The 21,641-nt window shown below is 44.3% G+C and overlaps 1 protein-coding gene across 2 annotated transcripts in view; it reads right to left on the minus strand.

Annotated features, from left to right (window-relative positions):
* rab11fip3 (RAB11 family interacting protein 3 (class II)) overlaps positions 1–20,812 on the minus strand; it is a 28,496-nt gene extending 7,684 nt beyond the window's left edge. For both annotated transcript variants that reach the window (XM_080460477.1, XM_080460476.1), the window contains exons 1-5: positions 17,581–20,812; positions 11,219–11,312; positions 7,403–7,476; positions 3,881–4,053; positions 145–345 (exon numbers count right to left, since the gene is read on the minus strand). In XM_080460477.1, the coding sequence (XP_080316603.1) occupies positions 145–345; positions 3,881–4,053; positions 7,403–7,476; positions 11,219–11,312; positions 17,581–19,755 (2,717 nt within the window). In that variant the 5' untranslated portion in view covers positions 19,756–20,812. The remainder of the gene's footprint in view (positions 1–144; positions 346–3,880; positions 4,054–7,402; positions 7,477–11,218; positions 11,313–17,580) is intronic.
* Between the last annotated feature and the right edge of the window lie 829 nt (positions 20,813–21,641).

Here is a 21,641-nt window from a genome sequence, read left to right on the forward strand (position 1 = left end):
AACAGGTTGGTAAAAACACTGTTCTCCACAAAATTACAGATTTAGTTTTTTCCCCCAGATGAGAATGTAGAAGCTATTTAGCACAACTAAACAAAAATGTTCCGTCAGTCCACGCTGAGGTGTAAACAGATGTTGGGCTCCTACCTGGGCGAGAGCAGGGACGAGCCATCCACTTCTTCGAGGGGCTTCGTGACCGACGTGTCTCCCTCGCCCTCGGCCACTTCCACGCTGCTCTCCAGCAGCAGCTCCGAGGTGTTGCTCTCCCCGAAGTCCTCGAAGTGCTCCTCCTCTCCGCCCAGGACCGCCACCAGCGAGTGGTTGTGGTGCTCAGAGTTCAGGGAAAACCTGAGGACACACAAAGGCATGGCTGCATTACTGAGTGTGCTTTTCTGTGCATAACAATAACAGAGCTGACTTGAGAGGGAAAACGGCCTGATTCAGGCAACAAAGACTTCGACTGCATTTAGAAAACCAAACGCTACACGGATGCTCAAGGCAAACTACATTTGGCTGTAAGTCCCAAACAATCTAAACTGATCTTCACCCTGGAGGAGCAGCAATCTGGACAAGTTCGATCACTCCTTTTCAATGGTAATCTGTTAATTCACAATAATCCTGAAGGCTGCTTTAAGTGGCACAGCGTGTCTTCTTGTGCTGCCCTGTAACAGCAGCCTGTGACACATACCAGATGAGTCTTTATGCTGTTTGATATGGGGAACGTGCACAGACGGGAAAAACATTTTAACTCTTACATTTAATTGTTATTTTTCACAACACATAGCAAAATCAAAAGGGTGGGCTTCATATCCAAACATCCATCTTCCATACACCTTTATCCACCTCAGGGTCAGAGGGGGCAAGAGATGCTCCCAGCGGAGTGCCCAATTAACTTAACATTAAATCTATGGTTGTAATTTCAGCCACAACAGTTTTACTACAGAAACATCTTGATTTCATTTAACAGGAAAGCTGGTCTATTCTGTTGTAGTATAGGATATGTTGGATCTCACACACACACACAGGATGAGGAAGTGGAAATCAGCAGAAAAGCTTGCTTTCTTAGCATACGGTGGCACAGTTCATTTTGCAAGTTTACAAGAGCATAGATAGTATCTGACTCAAAGCTAAATCATACTCTCCTGGTACAAACTCAAACCAGACAACAAACATAATACTTGGATGTTCTTTCTGTTTTAAAACAAGAACATTCAGTTATAGCTGCAGTGACGAAACAGAAAAACAGGCTGGTTAAACAGCACACAACTTACCCTTTACTCAGGCTCTGACTAGTGGGCCCCATATTGAGGTCCCTCACACAGAGGGATGGTGAGGAGAGAGAACGCATCTTTGAACGCCCTCCACGCCCCCCACGCCCCCCACGCCCTCCACTGCCCTGGCGTGAAAGCCTCGGAGCAACTGGAGTTAAAACCCCTGACAACCAGAGTGGAATCCTGAAGTTTCACAGGTTACACCAAGCTGAAAACCACAAGTCCCCAATTTGGACAAAACAAAAAGGGAACGGCTTCTAAAAAACCAGTGTCCGGTGCAACATGGCTGACGTGTCGTCTGTGCCACCCCAAAGACGCCAGGCTGAACCTGCGAGGGTCCACTGAGTGGCTTAATCAGATTTGAGGCTAAGCGACGGCCGACAGACAGTCCTGCTGACTGTCAATGTGTGTGAGGACACAGCGGCAGGACAGAAGGAAGGGGGAGGCTAATCCTGTTAGATTCTTAATCCCTAGTTCTGTGCATATAGTCCTATCCTTAATACCTCTTTGGCTGCAGACTCTAGCTCGGGTTAGCTCAGCTAACCAGGCTGAACAGCAAAATATGGCTTTACATACAGTTTAACTTCCTTCATCACAGGAATCAACAGGCTGTTTATGACAAGTTGCATTCTAATTCGAAACGTTAAGGAAAACTGAGGCTAATATATGCTGAACAAACAGTTTTATATGATTAGTGCGACCATGATTAAGGTCACTGAACTATTTATAAAATGTGATCTCGATGCTGAAATAGAGATCATGATTTGATATCATTTCACCTACTTTGATAATGAAATAACACAAATATAATCTGCAGATTGTATTATAGAAATGTATCATTATCCTGAAATGGTGATTTTCTGAACAGTTAGATTACTAATGTATCATAAATGATAAAATAGTTCATAGCTAGTAAATCTTTTCAATCATATCTTAATAAAATAACAACAATGGGGGCTCAAAGATTGAATCAGTCCAAGACTAAACTACACACCAAGGACTCCCCCCCCCCCCCCCAAACTAAAACAATCAAGTTGCTGCAGACTAAATGTTTAAATTAATCCATTTCACACAGCCCAGACTAATGTTTGCTCCTGCATGCATGCATTAGGAACACTGCTAAAGACCGTGGCAACAATGACTCAAAGATTACATTTTAGTCATAGTAACTATTAGGAATTTCTACTGATTAATCATTGTAGAAGAACACGCTTGCTCCCAAAACGCGACTCCTCTGCCGACAGAGGAAAGGTCTCATCTGCTGCTTTGGCCATTATGAGTTACCCATTATCGCATAAGAAATGGCTGAAACGAAAGATTACGAAGGTCATGCAGTTATACAGTGTGAGCTAAGATCCATTCCCCTCATGATTTAGCAAAGTCAGTGAGAGAGTGAAGGGGAGAATCAGATCAGCAACTGCCACAGGAAAAAAAAAAGGGGGGGAAACTGAGAAAAAGAGCTAACTCAACACTTCCTGGAATTCAAGGCTTATTCATGGAATAGGAAGTCCAAACACATCTATGCCAGGCAGACCACTCCAATCCGTCATGGAACCGGACAGACAGGTCACACACTCAGCAGATAAAGCTAGAGTGCTTTGCACATCCTTCCCGGTGTTCACCCTAAAAAAAAAACACCAAAAAAACAACACACCAACAAGAGCACTCCTGTGCAAATACACAGAGAAAATGTTGACACTACCTCCTCAAACGGATCCCACATTAAGAGACCGACACATTTAAATGACTCCTCTTCATCAAACAAAGCCGGTTAATTAGTGATTAGTGACTTAACCACGGATGGACAGCTGTATTTCAGGATGTCTGCAGTGTCACTCCAGCTGGTTAGTAATAGATGGTGAACACAGGAATAGTAAACATTTAAAATTCTGTCTACTTGTGCTTTCTAATGCTACTCCGAGCACGCCCCACTGCAAAAAGCAAATCCAATAAATGCAAGAGAAGTTTCACCAAAAAATAAAGGACGGCTCACAATGGGTTCCTTAAAAACACATCAGGTTGTCCTCATTCTTCCAAATCCAGAAGGGATAACACTGAAAGTAGCTCACGATCGTCATAAATAATGGAATATGCCATAAGCAAGGATTCAGAGAGGAAGGGTTTCTTTTCAGCCAATAAAAACGATATTTGAGTATAAATGCATGCTATGTCCAAGGTTTACAGCAGAGTTTAACCAAATAGCATTAATGAAAGGGTTAATGGAGGTATGGATACATCCTGGCGTATCCAGGGGAATTCAAGGCACCGAGTCAATACAGCCTGCATTTAATCTGACTGTCTGCTGACCCAAATAGAAACAAGTGATTGAGTGCCGAGCACGCAAGAATTCACGTGACCGGTGTGAAAGGTCAGTGCAGGGCAGGTTCAGGGTGAACCTTTGGCTGGAGATTTAACGCACACTTTTTTTTCTCTAGAAACTCTGAGGCTGAGAGTGATTACGAGCATTATGACGATCTAATTCTCAAGAAAAGTGGATTAGAATGTATGTTGTCCGACAGAAGTCATTTGGGGGCAAAGACACACAGTAGCGGGTCTGTATTCCTCCAGGAATTACTTCCATAATCAACACAAAGTGAAGCATGTATACCAACCTGTTCCCTCCGTCTTCAGGGTCGTGGAGCGTCGCCTCGATGCCGCTGTCCGTCTCCACATCCTCGTGCATCTCGGGGGGCACGAGGGCCCCCGTGTCCTCATCGGTGAAAGTCTCACACTCGCTGTAGGTGCTCTCGGAGCCCAGGTATGCGCTGTCCGTCACCTCATTTTGCTGCACGAACAGAAACGATGGTTCAACATGGCCACAAAAAACACAACAGTCTTTCAGAAAATGTTACAAGATCTAAAGGTGAAAAGCAATAGATGGAGACAAAAACTCTCGAAATACTCATTAAAAAAAATTGTGTGGCTTTAAGAAGCCTGCTCCGCTATAGAAAAGCTGTGCAGGCTGTCATGTTCACATAATTACAAGATAAAGTAAGTAATCAGTGAAGGTTTGTGTCATGTCTGAAGCTACATTTTAAGTCCAAAATGTAATTACATTTATGTGAGGTACATGGCAGAGAACAAACTATAAATTGATCAGACTTTCAAGAAAAGCAACAATTTTGGCAATTCAGCGTCTGGAGAAGAGGTAACGACGCCAACTGCTTTAACAACTAAACAAGTCGCAGGGAATAAACACGCTCCCGTGTTCGTAATGGCAGACCTGAGAAAACCCTGCTGCACCAAAAGCTTCAAGCAACAAGTGCAAACAAAAAGAGCAAGCGTATGGCTTTCCAAACAACAGACACCAAATGCTACACTGACACCTGCCAAAAATGGACATCTGAGGCCGTCGGCAGGTACAGCCACATTAGCGAGCATCAAAGCTGTGAAATAATCATCAAGGCAAGACAAGTGAGTCACACTGAAGAACAGAGTACCAGTCCGCACGACGTATCCAGGGAAGAGGGACCAAAAGGGATATCCACCATGGCCAGAACCATTTTCACTGCCCACTCTCACTGACAGGGAAAGTGTTGTGCCATGAGAGCCGACTTAACAACTCCTACAACGGCTGCTTCCTCACTTTTACTCTCGGAAGGAGTGAAGGTGGGAGTAGGTTAAGAGGGGGAAACCGTGTCACACCTCGTTCAGCTCCACTGGGTGGTCAAAGGGGCGGAGACAGCGACAAAGTCCAAAGTGTAACAGCAGTCAGCTACAATGAGCTACTGACAGCTCACAGCTGAGGGAACATAAACCAAATCAGCCGGGGAACGGTTTAATCTTTCCTGATTCATGGGAGCTTCACGCTCTGCCCCGGTGTGACAGAATAAATCATTAAACTATGGTCAACACACTCCGGGCTGCACAGTGAATAAGAGCTATACATCATCATAAACCGTTTTGGAAAACAGACGGAGAATACATCCACACCTCGGACAAACGGCAGTGATTCAGTGGTGTCAATATTACTTTCAAAAATTCTAATTCGGGACTAAAATGTGAACCTAAGAAACATGTGAAAATATTTGTCATTAAAGTGTAAGAATGTGGTGGCTGGGGCGTTTCATTGCTGCGATGCCAGGCCTCAGCTCAACAGCCTCACCTTGCCTGTTTTGAAAGCAAACAGGGAGCGAACAGCACCGCCTTTGAGAGAGGAAACCTTTTCTGCCAGAAACTGGAGGAAAAAACAAGGCCACGGACACAGGTGTGGCGTCTACTTCAAACATACACAAACTTCCCAAAAACTCCGCTGCCGCCTTCCAGTAAACAGCAGCAGGGGACTTTCTATGGAGACTTCACGTTATGAACTGGAAGTGTTGCACCAAAAATCTCAATTCTGCATATTGTTTTAGGCAATTTTAATAATAACCATAACCAAAACGATCGCGCTCATTAAATGACTTGGTACAAGCACACCGTTAGAACATGGGTGTCAAACATAAGGTGAGGGGGCTGAAACAGGCCCACAAGAGGCTCCAATCCAGCCGAACCACTAAGAAAATAGTAAAATTTTCAGCGCAAACATTGAGACGAGCAGAGACAAAACAACACTGAGACCCGAGTTGGGATATCGGCCGGTGAGCAGGCTACCTCGATGCGATCAAACTACCAGAGTAGCTCCAAAGCCCCGCTGCCAGGGTGAGCCTGTAAAAACATCATAATGCAACAGCTATAGGAGAACTTTCCTGGACATTTCACTGCATTTTGGACAAGAACGTTTCATTTAAATTAGCTTCATGTTGAGATTGCAGTCATGTGTTTGACCCCCCCAACCCCATCTAGAAACAGGAAACCTGCAATAATCCCTGTAGTCAATAACAAATGAGAAACTTTTGAATTGAAGTCCTGTTTGAAGACCCAGAGTTCTACCTGCACTGTGATATGAACGAATCACACAGAAACAGACAAATGTTGCCTTAATGGTTTCATGTACCAATTGTATAGAATAGAACATGATGGACATGGTGCCCAAGTGAAACATTTGCTGTGCTGTTCATGAATAACTACAAAATTATTGATGTGAAAAAACAAAAAACACAGCCACAAATGCATATCCTCAACCAATAGATGTTGAATACACCAAGAAAAATTTACAGTACAAAAAAGTATTAATGAAGCAGTTGTGCATATATTCTTACATTTGTATCCTCTGAAATTCATATACGCAACAGGTAGTTACACCAGTTATCTTCTGGTTGTCCAATATTCATCTAAAAATGTTCATTTAATAGTTTCTGCTTATTTTTCCAACTTTTAATTCACTTTAGAAGTTCTTTAAGCACTCAGCAATAATAAGCCCAGACTGATTCAGGATTGAACTGTGAGGGGTTTTCTGTATTTGGTTTGCATGTTCATCTATGCATGCTCTCTCTGGGTCATTTGGTTTACTTTCACAGTCCAGAAACATGAATTTGAGGAACTTCAATTGTCCGTAGAGGTGTGTGTTTGTTCATCCTGTGATGGACTGCCCCCAGCAGACCGACCTGCCCCACCCCAGGGTCTGCTGGGATCAGTTCCAACTTTAGATTTACAAAGGCACAGAGATATATTGAAATATTTTGCAATAACACCTCATCTATTAATGCAGTTATCTACTCTTGCATACAGTAGGCAGTACTGAAGCAGAGTTATTACAACGGCACATGGGTCGGCACTTCTGAATATCATCAACAGAGGGTGCTGACACTGTGCAACACAAAGCCACTAAAACAAGCCGTCATCCAGCCATGCTTGAAGGGCGTACAATAGCAGAAACGATGGTTAAAAATACAAGTTTCATCCACAAGAGAGGAGACAAGAATTCCAGATATTCCACCCACAACTGTAAAAACACACACACACACACACACACACACTCCAGCTAATTCAATATTTGTGAAAGAATACTGAAAAGCCTTGGCCTGCCAGATGCTACTTGGTGAGGGCCAGACCGGGCTGTTGAGTGTGTGCAGTATTCACAGGGTGGTAATGATAGCTTTGTGAGCCGCCCAGTGAATTACAGTGGGAAGCGTGAGAGTGCACTGGGAGTTCAGCGGGAGGCCTTTCTCCTGCACTGCTGAGTACACCAACAGGAACTGAAGTGGCACCAACAACTGGGCGGCAGACAACCACGGCGGGGGAAGCGGCCTCACCTCGTCGTACTCCTCCGGACAGCTCACAGCTCCGTCCCCGGGACTGTAGCCGACGTAGAGCTGCGGCTCTGGGCCTGTCGACAGAGAGGAAGAGGACGGGTTTACCGTGTGCAAGATAAACAAAGACAAACAGCAAAGGAGGTTGAACAAACACAGCATCGGTGTGTATAGTACCAGTGTTCGTGTGCAAACAGAGAGTCAATTTACAGGAAGAAAACAAGGAAGGTGTCTCAGAAGGTATATGAAACACGCAGACTCTCTCATCTTACAAAAGGCCTGTAAATATCTCAGATGTCTTTAGAGCAAACTTCAAAATACAATATTTGGCATGCACACACATCTAAACATTTAAAAACTACCAAAAAGCTGTGAAAAAGCGTTTTGCCCCCATATACAAGTCATTACAACGGCCTGCAGGAGTTAATGGTGAGAAAACAACCAACCACTTTACCTGAGCAAGATAAAAACCAATGTGAGACGTACTTTTTGCTTTTTATTACACTATAGTCATATTTATGACTATAGATTTATGACTATAAATAAAAGGCCACGACGTTTTCAAATGAGCCTTACATCATTACTAACTCAGAATGCTTTATGAAGCATTGCCGTCTCCGATGTGTTAACTCAAGTCTGCAATCAGCACATTCAGGAGTTTGTGCCCGAGCTGCCCTCCTCTGGCACATTTACAGTCTCAGTGTGGTGCGCCAGCAAACCTTACGCAACTTTTACACTGCCGCTTCAAGGGCTATAGAATGTCAAGCGATGAGCACGAGCAGAATAAAACAATAAAAAGCAGCTGGACCACAGCAGCCCGTATCCAGTTCATCAATATAGCAAAGACACAGCAGTGTAACCCGAGACGGGCCAACAGAAGTCCCATCAGCCTGTGCAGCTCCTGTATCTAGTAAACAGAGCTGTGAATAGCACCCTAGTGAGAGAACAGAACACAAACAGTCCTCTGCCAGCAGACCCAAGGGTTTCCGTGCCTCGGGGTCTGATGTAAGCCTTCGCTCTGTGACAGTCGTACACATTGCAGGTGTTCCAGGTGAAATGAGCCGGCGTCATATTCTCTGAAGCAGGTCTTGTTGTTCCAGACATGACACAGCAACTATGGGGTGCAAGGCATTTCCACAGCCTGCAGATATGTCTTTATTAAAAGGTAGCTGTTCCAGGGCAAAGCAGAGCAGAAATTAAAGTGTAAGCGGTGTGCAATGCAGTTTATATTAAGAGTCGACCGCAGGTTCTCTCCTGTTTACAGCAACGGAGGCAGCCGCAAAGGAATGGAACAAGTAGATTGTGAGAAAAGATAATAACTGATTGTTTCGCAAGAAAAAAAACCTGACGAGCAAACGGCAATCCTGTCAGGGTCGTGTGAGCGACTTGGGAAGTTACAGTGAAGGTTGGATCTTCACACACTGATGAGAAACGGTCCTCCAGCAGGAAAGCAGGAATTATCCGATTCACGCAGAGAAATACTGCAAAGAACATTGCAGCGAGTTACCAGAAATACGGGACAATGAGTCTTTGCTGTATTCACAACAATGTCATGGTTGTTACGGGATGTGCACAAACCAAGCCACAGACGCAAACCAAACTTACTTTGTTCAAATTATCACTCGACCACAGAAACATCAGAGTTCAGTGGCTACCGTCTAGTAAGTAAATCCTTTTGGAAAACTGTACTTTGCTTTGTTGAAATGTTTCTTGGCTTCCACTGTGATTTCTCAACACAACCTTGAAAGTGCAGTGAGGAATCTAAATACAGGCCAGAGAGGAAAGGACAAAGAGGGAGAAAGGACGTAAATAATTGAGGTGAAAAGGACTCTCTGCCTGAACCTCATCTCTCTGCCACTCCCGCTCTGAAAGCTGGCCAATCGGCCCATGTGTCTTTGCATCTGATGCTTTCCAGGGCATGACTTATTCATGGTCTGGGTAACCAGAGCTGTGCAACCCAGAAAGTCCTGGGAAACCAGTTCTACCCATCAATAGGCCAGTGTGGTCGGAGGCAATGTTTCTACTCTTCTCAGTGACTCCAGCACCACACTGTATGTGTGTCAAGCATCCAGGATCTGGTGTAACCTGCTACATCTTCATATTATTCCACTATGAAGTGTGAAAAAAAAAAAACAGGACCAGGCAATCTGTCCGACACATGCGCAAAGTCTTGTGGTAAACAGTCATAATTTAACCCTCTAAGAGTGAGGATGACTTTCTGTGGCTCCAACAACAATTATAAATATTACATATGAGGTCACCTGAACATTTAGAGAGGATTTGAATTCAAGAACACCAGAAATTCACAAAGAACCTGATGCTAAAACACAGAAACTTCTGAACCTGCAGATTCGATTTGAACTATTTGCTGACGATGGTAAAAACCAGAGAGAGGAACCGTTTCTAAATCAATATCTGGATTGAAACTTGAGCACTCTGATTTGCTTGATCGATTTCGTCTTACTTTTCATTTTGACAAGGAACCAAATGTTTTCACAGGTGAAAGCCCAAGAAATGTGCTGTAACCTGATCACAGATGACTCATTAGTGGAGCTTCCAATCCTTGCGTGTAAACCTACGGTTATTCATGACACTAGCAGCTTCGTGGAGGCTTTTTTTCAGGCTATTGTGGAACTGACAAATGCACTCGAGCCAATGAGCAAAAATAACCCAGCACGCTACGTCACACAATCTAACTGAAGTGGCAACAGCAGGAAATCACTTGGTTGCCTATGACACACATTTTTCAGATGTAATGAACGGGGGAAAATGTTGTAGGGTACAAACGTTAAAGTTGTTTAATGTTTGTTTAAATAAAAACACATTAAAATAAATCTTTTTAAAATACTTTATAATTGAGAGGCATTATACAAGATTTTACAATCTGAATATAAACTAAACTGAAGACTGGATTAAAAATTCTTAAAAAATAAAAATAAAAAAAAAAATAAAAAAAGAGAAATTTCTAATTTCACAACGTAGAGTATGAAGGTGAAAAACATTATTGACCAGGGCATCAAAAGGGGCAATCCTCAAATGAAATATTACTGTAATTATTGGCTTTAGAACATCTAAAATGGTCACATTTGTCATATTATTTGTTATAATTAAATGACTGGTTGCATCTAGCACCTTGGCGAGAAGAGCCAGCAATTGTTACGTCATAAAACTGGTGTTTCACAGCACTGCAATAATATGCTTTATGTTTAATGACCTTTCAATGTAAATCTGTTACCTTCCATTTGCTATAGTAAAAAATGCTTTTAATCAAAAGATAATTCCTATTTAGTAAAACTCAAGTCAACTCATGTCTCGGCGCTCTATAGGAGTGCTCTTCTTTTTTCTTTTTTTTTTTTATGTGGTCGTTTGGGAAAATTAGTTGTCCACTCCGAGTTTAGAGACGAGCAGGAGTCCATCAGACTGGAAAAAGACGAACAACGTAATTTTGAGTCCAGTAAAAGAATCTGGGTCAGCCTGCTCCTCTCCCACTGAAAATCCTTCACCTCGGCTGAGCGATATCATGAACATACTGCGCTGACAGCAATCCTCAGCACCGTGTGTAATGCTGAGATTAAACCAGATTGAGAAAATAAGGCTTGGATGTGCCCATGTAAATATACTGTAGGACAGCAGATGATGTGGGTCAGAGAATTTTCTGCTGAAGCAGATTTGAGGCCCATTGACCACAGCTAACCTACCACAATACAAGATATTAAAGACCTCCACATTTTTGGTCAGTGATGCGGGTAGTCTAGGCATGAATAGCTCCCCGAGTCCACGAAAAGGAAGAAACAGGATAGAGGACGTGTACCAACTCACCTCCATTGCTGATGGCAGAGATTCCGCGATGGAAGTCTTCGAAGCTGATGACTCCGAGGCCACTGGGGTCTAAAAACTTGGTCAGATCCTTCACCTTGAAAATAACAAAACAAAACCCATAACCGTTAAAACCAATGGCAACAGAGGGAAGCCTCTTTTCTATGAAGCGCTCATTTGTTCAGGCCGGATGCTTCAAACTGATGTAATAAATGATGTCAGGGACAAAATGACTGTTTGCATGCTGACTTCAGTGGAAAGGTATACAACTTTCAAAAAGGAATAGGCCACTTTCTCATCTGAATACAGGCGACACAAAGTACTGCAAACTCATTCTCATTTCACTCACATGACAATTTAACTGCAGAGTTATGGGACTGCCAAGGATGTTCTGATTACGAGAGCAAAAGGTCACCAATAAAACATCTGACCTTCAGAGCAAAAAAATGCCACTTCTGCATGTGTGAAGAGTTTTTACTTTATTGGATTCGGGGCAATAATAAAGACCCGAGCGATAACAAAGGACTTCAACTTGTTGCTTACGGACTGAAGGCAGGGGAAACGTTACAGAGCTTTGGATTTGCAAAGTGTTCAATCATACATGCGAGCATTTTTAAATGCGACAGAAAAAGGCAGCAAGACAAACTCCAATTGTGTTTACCGACATAATACGAAGCAATATAGGATTGCAAACAAAAAACTGTGCCGCATTAAAGTTTTAAAGAGGTTATACAAGAGCACCTACATGCTGTATGTTCCCGAGTCGGTAGCCAGGCAACTTGAAGCTGTGTGCTTCAGTAAACAGAGACTCGAGGCACACAAAACAACTCCCTGCAATCTGCCTCATCGTGTTCAAATGGTTTTGCATGTATTGCGGGGTAACGTTATGTTTTACGTGATGGGAGAATTCATTTTCACACGGCTACTAAATGTTTACCGGCTTGCCCTTGTAAATAAACATGAAGTGCCGGCTGAACAACCTTCTGTGGCACCAGGCAACCAGGCTGCAGCCATACCAATAATAAACCAAGTCAGATGTCATCCATCATGGAAATGACTCCAACCCATCATTACAGTATACTTCCAGGCGTGTATCACTGCCTGCAGCTGGGAGGGAGCATGCCGTGTGAGGTTCCTGTGGTTTCAGCTCACTTGTTCCTTGAAAACGTGAACATGTTCGGTGAAAAGACTTTTTTTTTTTTTTAAACTGCGACTTTGCGTGTGTGGCTTCTCTCTCCAGCGTGGCTCGTATCGATTACACAGGAAAACAAGCCGATCTGCTTAGCAACGCTGAGCTCTGACTCAAGAGGCTGAAAACGGCTGAAACTGCTAATAAAATGACTCCCGACAACCCCGCGGCTTACAATCTGGGCTTGGTGAATTAAACCCAGCTGTGCTGGATGAGAGGACGGGAGCGACTGATCCCACTGAAGTGTGGCTGGCACTGCGGCGTCAAGTGTCTCATTTCACCTCCTCAAACAATAGATCGCAGGCGGAAGAAGCACAGGTTCAAGACTCGGAACTGTATTCGAGGCGCGTGGTCGGCATCTGAATATAGCTTCTTTCTCTTTTTTTTTTTCCAGCTGACGTTTCACAGGAAACCATTACGTTCGTTGCAGCTATTCACAAACACCTCTGCAGTGCGAGGTGAGAAAACTGGGGTGTGATCAGAAACGCAGACTGGGTTAGTATATTTCAGTAAATCACTGTTGATCGGGCTGGGTTTCACTGGCGTGACATCCAAAAGCAGTTTTAGGCCACTACACTGTGGAAGCGGTCCATGGCCTACATCGTTGTTGGTTGTGTGCAGCGGTGCCAGGCCCCTCAGGTCTTGTTAGCAGAGCCTGGCGGCTATTCCTAGGTCTAACCTAAAAATGAAAAGGGTGAATTTGATTCGAGTTTAGCAACTCGTGCAAATCGCACTTCAACGTCTGGCTGGTAAAACTGTCTCAGTCAACAGATTGCTCCGAACTACTGTGTCAGGTCATAAAGCTCAACTTTATAGTATGAACTCCACTGTGTACTGGCCTACTTAGCCAGCATGGATCTTGCACAAAGCAATAATATCACAAAGGCAGTCTGCCTGAATTAAACTGAAAAAAACAACAACCCACAAAACTATTTAAACAATCAAGAATTGCTTTTTAGCCGTTTGTTTTCAAAATGGGATGCATATTTATATCATAAAGACTATAGGTTTAAATACTATGCATGGCTGGCACTTTGCAAGGACAGTCATTGGAGACGGTGGCAAGTCAAAAAAAAATAAAAAAAAGAAGAGGAAAAAGAAAATACAGCATAACTCTCCACTGTCAGTTCTACCGTTTAGCGGAGCAGCAAAGGCTGCTGTGGTTTTTCTGTTTCCTCTATTTGTGTCTAATCAGTGCTGGGGCACGCCTGACCGCCTCCACACAGACCACTGTTGTGCTTAACCCCGTGGAGACGAGGACTCTGCCGAGAGTCTCTCCTGAAGGGGAATTCACAATGGCTCCTGAACGGAGCCGTGAGGCCCATAATCATAAGCTCAGTCGGTTGGAAGAAGATCATGTCAAATGAAAAAGCAGTACAGTCTTTCTACGCAAATAAAACGGTACCACACATGCACATCGGCCATAAACCTAAGATGCGGTACACTTTTGGGGCTTGTGACATTCCACTGTGGATTAGGGGGTCAGTACATAAAGGCAGCGGGTTGGGGTGGGGGTGGTGGGGTGGCTGACTGGAGCAAGGGCTGGCAGGGTCCACTCACAAGAGAGACGCCACAACAATTCATCTCAGTTTGGCTTTTGTGCAGAATCAGGGTCAAACCCAGAGAAAGGGGTCCTTTCAATAGCTGAATTGCCAGAATAGATGTATGTCTGCCGGACATTTACTTTTAATGGACCACCGAGGGCTCGTACTGACCGGCGGCTGCACTAACAGTGGCAGAGAGGCAAAGATTGCGCAGCGATTTCTTATCATAGCTCACAAATATCACCTGCTGACTTTACAGTTTATTGTGTCACAAGTCAAATCGCTCATATTTTACCCTCTGGTTGTGTGTGAACACTAGAACCATCATATCCTGGGATAATACTGGACCGGACATTTGAGTGCGTTGCCCACACGTCGCATGTTCATGGAAATTCTTCTTGAATATCTTCCTGCTGCTCGCGACAGGTTGATGGGATGTTTGCAATGAGATACAAGCTGCTGTGTGCTTCTGTACACGCAGGCAGGCTTCCTCCTGGCAAACTGAACTATGACAATATGAATACAGAATCTTTCTGAATTCCTGCAGCACAATACACAACCTAACAAACAAAACAAATGTCCAGACTCAAACTTTTCATGAAAACTGACGCATACAACCAGCAACTCTCTGGAAATGATTCACCTTTCCAATAACCCCACGTAAAGCTTACCCACAGCCTCGGGGGCAATTCAAACTTTCTTCTCGTTATTTATGGTCGACAATAATTACTTGCTTTGTGGTTTTCTCAACCGCTCACTTAAATCTGTGTCTAAGTACCACAATCCACAATATAATCTAACCAATCTGAGCCCCTCCAGCAGAGACTCATTCAAATGAAATACAAGGACATATTGGGACAAAGATTTATTAAATATTAAAAGTGGATTTATATGCATTTCCAACTATTTGCTACTTTGGTAAACAAATCCTGGTGCATAGTCTGCGTGAGATCCTCGTCTTTCCAATGATCCTTGTTTAGACCCGATGAAGAGTAACTCCTCAGACAGGTCGCATGTATTATATAACATTCCTGAAATTATACCGTTAAGTCTTACCACTGTCTGCTTATTCACTGTAAATGAAAAAAAAGGGTTGTGAAACGATTGTTTCTATGTCTAACAAATCTGAGAGGAGTTTCCTGCAGCACTTGGAAACCAGATAGTCAATGTACCGGTAATCGATCTGCACAATCTGGTTAGCAGTCTAAAGAAAAACCCTTCCTGCTCAGATCCAAATCTAACTGCTGGAACTGATGTGCTGGAAGAAAGAAAACCTCCCAGAATCCAACGGTACAGGATGACACCAAGACAGAACACACCTTTGAAACAAAATAACTCCAAGCATTATGCAAGTGTGTCACGTTGTGCACCTTCCTGACCAATCAACAGGCGGAACTAATTTACATTAGCGCTACATGGGAAAGCTTCTCCTCTGCCCATCAAAACAAAGTCCGAGGCAATCGGTGGGCAGCGACTAAACCATGGAGTCCCTCTGACTCAGGAAAACACATTTAACTCTTAATCCTTCACAATTCCCTGTATGCAGAGCTGCAGATACCTATGGCTAGACAGGGGGCAGATCAGGGGCAATAGAGGTGCTTTGAACTGGGGGTGAAGGGATTAGAAAGCATTAGTGGGCGAGCATCACACTGTGCGGAGCGCCGACGGGTACACATGTTCACACAAAGTCCTGGAGCGAGGCCTAAAAGACTCTAAATTAAGCTGGTGAATTAATGATTGGTGTAAATCTGATCAACACAGCACAGACCCGTGGTGGGAGAGAGAACTCGGATGGGCTTAGTTGGGACTCACAGTCCTGTGAGTTAAAAATATATAGTTTAATTTAATGCATGCTCACTGAGGCACACTTGACAGGCTTATGTCTCTTACCACACAGGTTACATAATCACATAAATCCTACCTTTTACAGCTATTGAAAAATGTGCAATCACTTGCTGAGGCTCGGGAGGCAGAAAAGAAATCCATCAATATTTCACAGGATGATATTATGCTGACAGAATCAAGAGTTCTTTGCTTATTCTGAAAGACCACTGCAGGATTTTTTTCATGATTCACTGTTGACACATGTTTATTTCCTTATAACGTCCACACAGCCCTCTACTTAGCGTGGAAAAAATAAATAAACTCAACTTTTTGTATATTTTAGGCTACCTCGTCCCAAAGAAGACATTTCTTGCAATTGTCCAACTCTTCACCAGCCTCACTGTTTACATCATAGGAACAAACCTGAGATATTGAACAGTCACTTTGCCCAAAACAAACATTTACAGCAGGAAGCAGGAGAGCCTTCTCCACAAACGTTAACATGTGTGACAGAAACGTGGAAAAGAGATGAATAATTCCACTTTAAACAGTCTGAATAATAATCTGAATGGAGTGGGATTGCCCACACACACAGAGACACACACAGAGACACACACAGAGACACACACACACAAACAGATAATCCCAGAGCAAAGCCTATGCAAATGAACTTAACATATGGAAGAGTTTCAGGCCTGACAGATTTCTTCTTTTACAGACAATATGTGTGGCAGATCCATCTGCGTAAATCCTCACTGTGAGATAGATGACAGACTAATCCAGATGGTTGTAATATTGTGCAGCATTATTAGAGTGATTGTTGGGAAACTGTAACATTTGATCCTGGCATCTGCAACCTTTAATGACTAAAAGAGCCACTTTGGCCCTCTTTCTACCACCTAAAATTTGTTTGGAACTGCAAAATTTAACCTTCAAAATAAAAATCACACGTTTGATGTTTCATGACTACAATTTAAAACGTTGGATTTTTTGGGGGGAGTTTATTTAGTAGATTTATTTTGTTTTCTTTGCTTTCATTAATGCCATTTTTAGTAGTTTCAGCTGTGTTAGCAGCCCCTTATCTTTTCAAGTGACTTACTCTGCATAGTTATTATAGCATTTTTACCCAAATGTTACCGTTTTGTTGTTGGTTTTTTCATTTCGGGATACTTTTTATACTTTGTTTCTGCTGTTTTACCTATTCAAAGTGTCATATTGGTTTTAGACATTTTGACTTCTAGAAATATGTTCCTTCTTTTTTTGTACTGATTTGAGGTTTTTCGGGGTTTTCTTTCATGCGTTTTAGCTTTTTCAACTTATTTTGTTGTTTAGTCAGTTTAGCTGCTCTGCTTTTTTCCAGGTTTATTTAACCGGAAGATAAGAGTTGTTGTTTTATTTTTTGTTAAATACACTGGAACTCAGAGGTCACAGGTTGAAGACCCCTGGTCTAAGTAGACATCACACTGAGATACTACAGGGGGACATAAGAATAAGATGTTAACTTTTATTATGGAGCTACTGCTAGAAACAACAGCACTAATGACTATGAAGATTATAGAAATTCACTCAAATAAATACATTTAGACTATTTTTCTAATAATGTGTTTCAAAAATACCTGAAAGAGACACTATAAAGATTTGGTAATTAGATTCCGACACAAGGGATCTGACAGGTCGCTCTCGTCAGGCCTGAGGTGAGTCAATACTAAATCATTTACCTGAATGGCCCAGTATCGTTTTACATGGAATACCACTCAACATGTGTTGCACTGAAGCGTTTGTCTGGAAAGAAAAACAAGGCATCTCACCTGATCGGCCCCATAAGCGGCTGCAAACTCCATAAACTCCTCAATACGGACAAAGCCATCTCCATCCTGGTCCAGAGCGTCAAACACAGCTTTTAGCGGGGAGACATCTTCCTCCCTCGTACTCGCAGCTGAGACCATCGGCAGTGAGTCATCTACCACCATCTTAGAGAGGGAAATGGTCTCCACGGCTTGCTCACTAGTCCATCCCGCCTCAGAAGAAGACGTGTGAAGTGAAAATTCAAAAGAAGGAACTTGGTGACAGGCTGGACCTTCAGGCTGGTTCGTCTCCGCCGAGCTCTTCTCCTCAATCCCCTCGGCTGCCGGATCAGGAACACTTTCCTCCTGTGGTTTCAGGTCCCACGGGTCCTCATCATGGACCTCCTCCACAGTCAAGCACAAATCCAGAGCCATGTCTTTACTCTCCTGATCTCTGATGTCTTCCATCAAATTCTTGGACACATCCTCCTCTGAGTGACTCTCACTGGTGGGACCATCTGGACTGAGACCATCTTCAGCCAGAGGCAGCGTCAGTGATGAGAGCTCATGGGACAAACCCGGAGAAGGAGAGTTATTCTCACCTTGATTCTCAGAAGTAGGATTTGTAATTACAGTAGCTCCTGCATGCAGCACCTCCGACTCCTCTATCGGTGAATCCAACAGCGTTCCTGTGCAGACAACAGAGGCTGGACTGGCAGGGCAAAGGCTCAGACAGCTGTCAATGTCTGGAACCTTTAAATCCAACAAAGGCACGGATCCTTCAGAGCACTCCAGTGATGAGCTGATGTGGTCATGTGGGAGGCAGTTCTCAGGTAAACTTTGTAGCGTAGTGCTATCAGGTGGATGAGTCACTTGATCAGGGAATAAACCTTGGTCTCTGGTTTCAGGTGACACGGTCACAGGGAGACCCACCCGCTCCTCTCCAAACTCTTCTCCCAGCTCCTCACTGACACCGTGTGGGTTAAACTCACCTGGAGACTGTTCGTTTGAAAACAAATCCAACAAAAACACATCTCCTGCATTGATTTCAGAGTCCTTCTGGGAAATCTTTACTGGAGAAGAGGGCACACTGAAGCTGATCAGCACTGCCGGGCCCTCTGGAGAGGGATCCTGTGTGAGAGTCGCTTCATGACAGGGATCCTGTGTGAGAGTCGCCTCATTACAGGGATCCTGTGTGAGAGTTGCTTCATGACAGGGATCTTGTGTGAGAGTCACCTCATTACAGGGATCCTGTGTGAGAGTCGCCTCATTACAGGGATCCTGTGTGAGAGTAGCTTCATTACAGGGATCCTGTGTGAGAGTCGCCTCATTACAGGGATCCTGTGTAAAAGTCGCCTCATGACAGGGATCCTGTGTGAGAGTCGTCGCCTCATGACAGGGATCCTGTGTGAGAGTCGCCTCATTACAGGGATCCTGTGTGAGAGTCGCCTCATTACAGGGATCCTGTGTGAGAGTCGCCTCATTACAGGGATCCTGTGTAAAAGTCGCCTCATTACAGGGATCCTGTGTGAGAGTCGCCTCATGACAGGGATCCTGTGTGAGAGTCGCCTCATTACAGGGATCCTGTGTGAGAGTCGCCTCATTACAGGGATCCTGTGTAAAAGTTGCCTCATTACAGGGATCCTGTGTAAAAGTTGCCTCATTACAGGAATCCTGTGTGAGAGTCGCCTCATTACAGGGATCCTGTGTGAGAGTCGTCGCCTCATTACAGGGATCCTGTGTAAAAGTTGCCTCATGACAGGGATCCTGTGTAAAAGTTGCCTCATGACAGGGATCCTGTGTAAAAGTTGCCTCATGACAGGCTGAGTTTTTCCCAATCACATCTGGAAAGTTGGGAGAAAACAGCCAAGACAAAGTAGTGTCACTGATTTCATCAAGTCCATTGATTTTCTCTGTGCAAGATAATTCCTTAAGCTCTCCTTTAAATTGCATATCTCCGTAAGAAAACGTGGAAACATCTATGAGACTGTCCAGCTCCTCTGGTTTGTCCACAAAAACGCGCTTGTCCAGGTTTGGCTGGGGGGTCTGCTCCTGCTGATCACCGTTTCTGAAATCCAAACCTGTCTGTCCACTTTGGCTCGGGCAGAGCACAGCTCCATTGTCCGGGTCCAGGGTTTGAAACCCAAGAGGGAATGCCTGCGTGAGCCCCAGAGGGCCAGACAACACTGTCGCCTCCATTTAGTCCTCGTCTTTGTGTGAAAGCTGCTGGGGGTTTTATTTATCTCACTGCTGTGGTCTGGATCCACGTCTTTCGTTGTAATGCCATGATTTCACTCCTCCAAACATGCTAAGGTCTAACAGAGCAGATTTCGCTGAACACAGACGCCATGGTGTGGGACAGATGTTGTGAAGTGTCTATGAAGTGAGAGGTGATGTGTTTGGACTCACTATGTCCCTTCCTGACATGGCAGCTTCCCTCCGGCTCGTTACCGAACGTTTCACACTCGACATGCCTGGAAGCTGTTAAAACAAAACACGAGCTACCAAAACAACCTGCGGCCGTCAATAAATAACCCCTTTAAAAGTCAGGAATGTTTGAAAACATGAGCTCTCTTTAGCCGACCATACCAAGCTGCTCCTTTAGCGGCGGAGCGCAGCGCGCGAGCGGAACCCGGGCGTTAAGACAGCGCGAATAAAAACCCGAAATAACCCCGAGCCCGAGGCGTTTAAAGGTGGACAGACACATGTAAGACGAAGCGTCTTCCCCCGAACGGATTTATGGCAGCAACGGGCGTTAACTCCTCCTTCGAGCATCCCGCTTCCTTAGTGCCATTGGTCCGGCGGCTGCTAGCCCAGCAGCTAGCGGAATTAGCCTATTAGCTCGCTAACCCGGGGTTTATCTTCTCCCGTCGGGATCACCGATCCAAACGTTTGGCGTCAATATCCGGCGATTCTGGTGGGGAATGAACGGATGGGAGCTGCGTCAAGTCTTCATTTCGATCGTGATGTTTTCTGTGTTTTTTTTTCCCCCCCTTCCAGCTGCGATCCACCTGTGTCCGTCCAGAGAACAGGCCAGACAGACGAGAGCGACCCGACCAGTCCTCCTCAAAAAGACCCTCGGTTTGTCCTCGTCCTCCTTTGAAAACGATCAGAAGCGAAGCCGCGGTCTGCGTCTCCCTCAGCGTCCCTCTCTGGGTGCCTCCATCAGCCACAGGAGGGGTGAAGCCGGGATAAGGAGCTCCATCAGTCCTCCGATGTTGATCACAGTGAAAGCTCTCGCATCAGCATCAGCAATGACCCATCCTCCTCCTCCTCCTCTTCCTCCTCCTCCTCCTCCTCCTCAGCCGCATACACACACACACACACACACACTCACACACACACACACACACCACTGACGTTCCACGCAAGCGTACAAACACCCCGCAGTGTCACTGATCTGAGAGCAGGAATGATTTTATATCGGTTTCTCTCCTCCACTTGTCCAAACAGTTCAGCTCTGTTGACATGCACACACTCTCATCCTCAGTCAGATGTCAAAGTTCAGCCTCAACGGACCTGAAATGTCTTAAGAACACTCCAGTGCATCCCCTTACATGGGTATGTGTAAAATTATATAACACTCGGTGTCATTATTGTTTTCAAAATGAATCATTTTGGGTAAATAAAATGCCGTGATGGTGTAACGCCAGTGCTGTTGCGCCCCCGGGTGGCTGACATGAGTATTGTAGGTCATTTTAGGTTTTCGGCAGCTCTCAGCCATGTCTGGTTTTAAGAGGGAGAGGCGCCAAAAGTACACACATCGTGCACTCAAACACATCTTCAAAAGCTTGAAGTACACAAACTGATTTCTTCTTTTGTAATCTGAAGTAAGAACACCTCTATCCATCTCCTTTACTGCTTATATCCTGTACTGAGTCCCAGATAACTATGGGCGAGGGCAGGATACACCCTGGACATGTCGACAGTCAATCACAGGACAAACACACAGAGACAGACAACCACACACACTCACATTCACACACTTTAGAGTCACCATTTTACCTCATATGCCTGTTTTTGAACTGTAGGAGGAAACCGGAGGACCCACGCACACACTGGGAGAACATTCAAAATCCACACAG

The sequence above is a fragment of the Lipophrys pholis genome, assembly GCF_963383615.2.
Source record: "Lipophrys pholis genome assembly, chromosome: 1".
NCBI classification, from domain to species: domain Eukaryota; kingdom Metazoa; phylum Chordata; class Actinopteri; order Blenniiformes; family Blenniidae; genus Lipophrys; species Lipophrys pholis.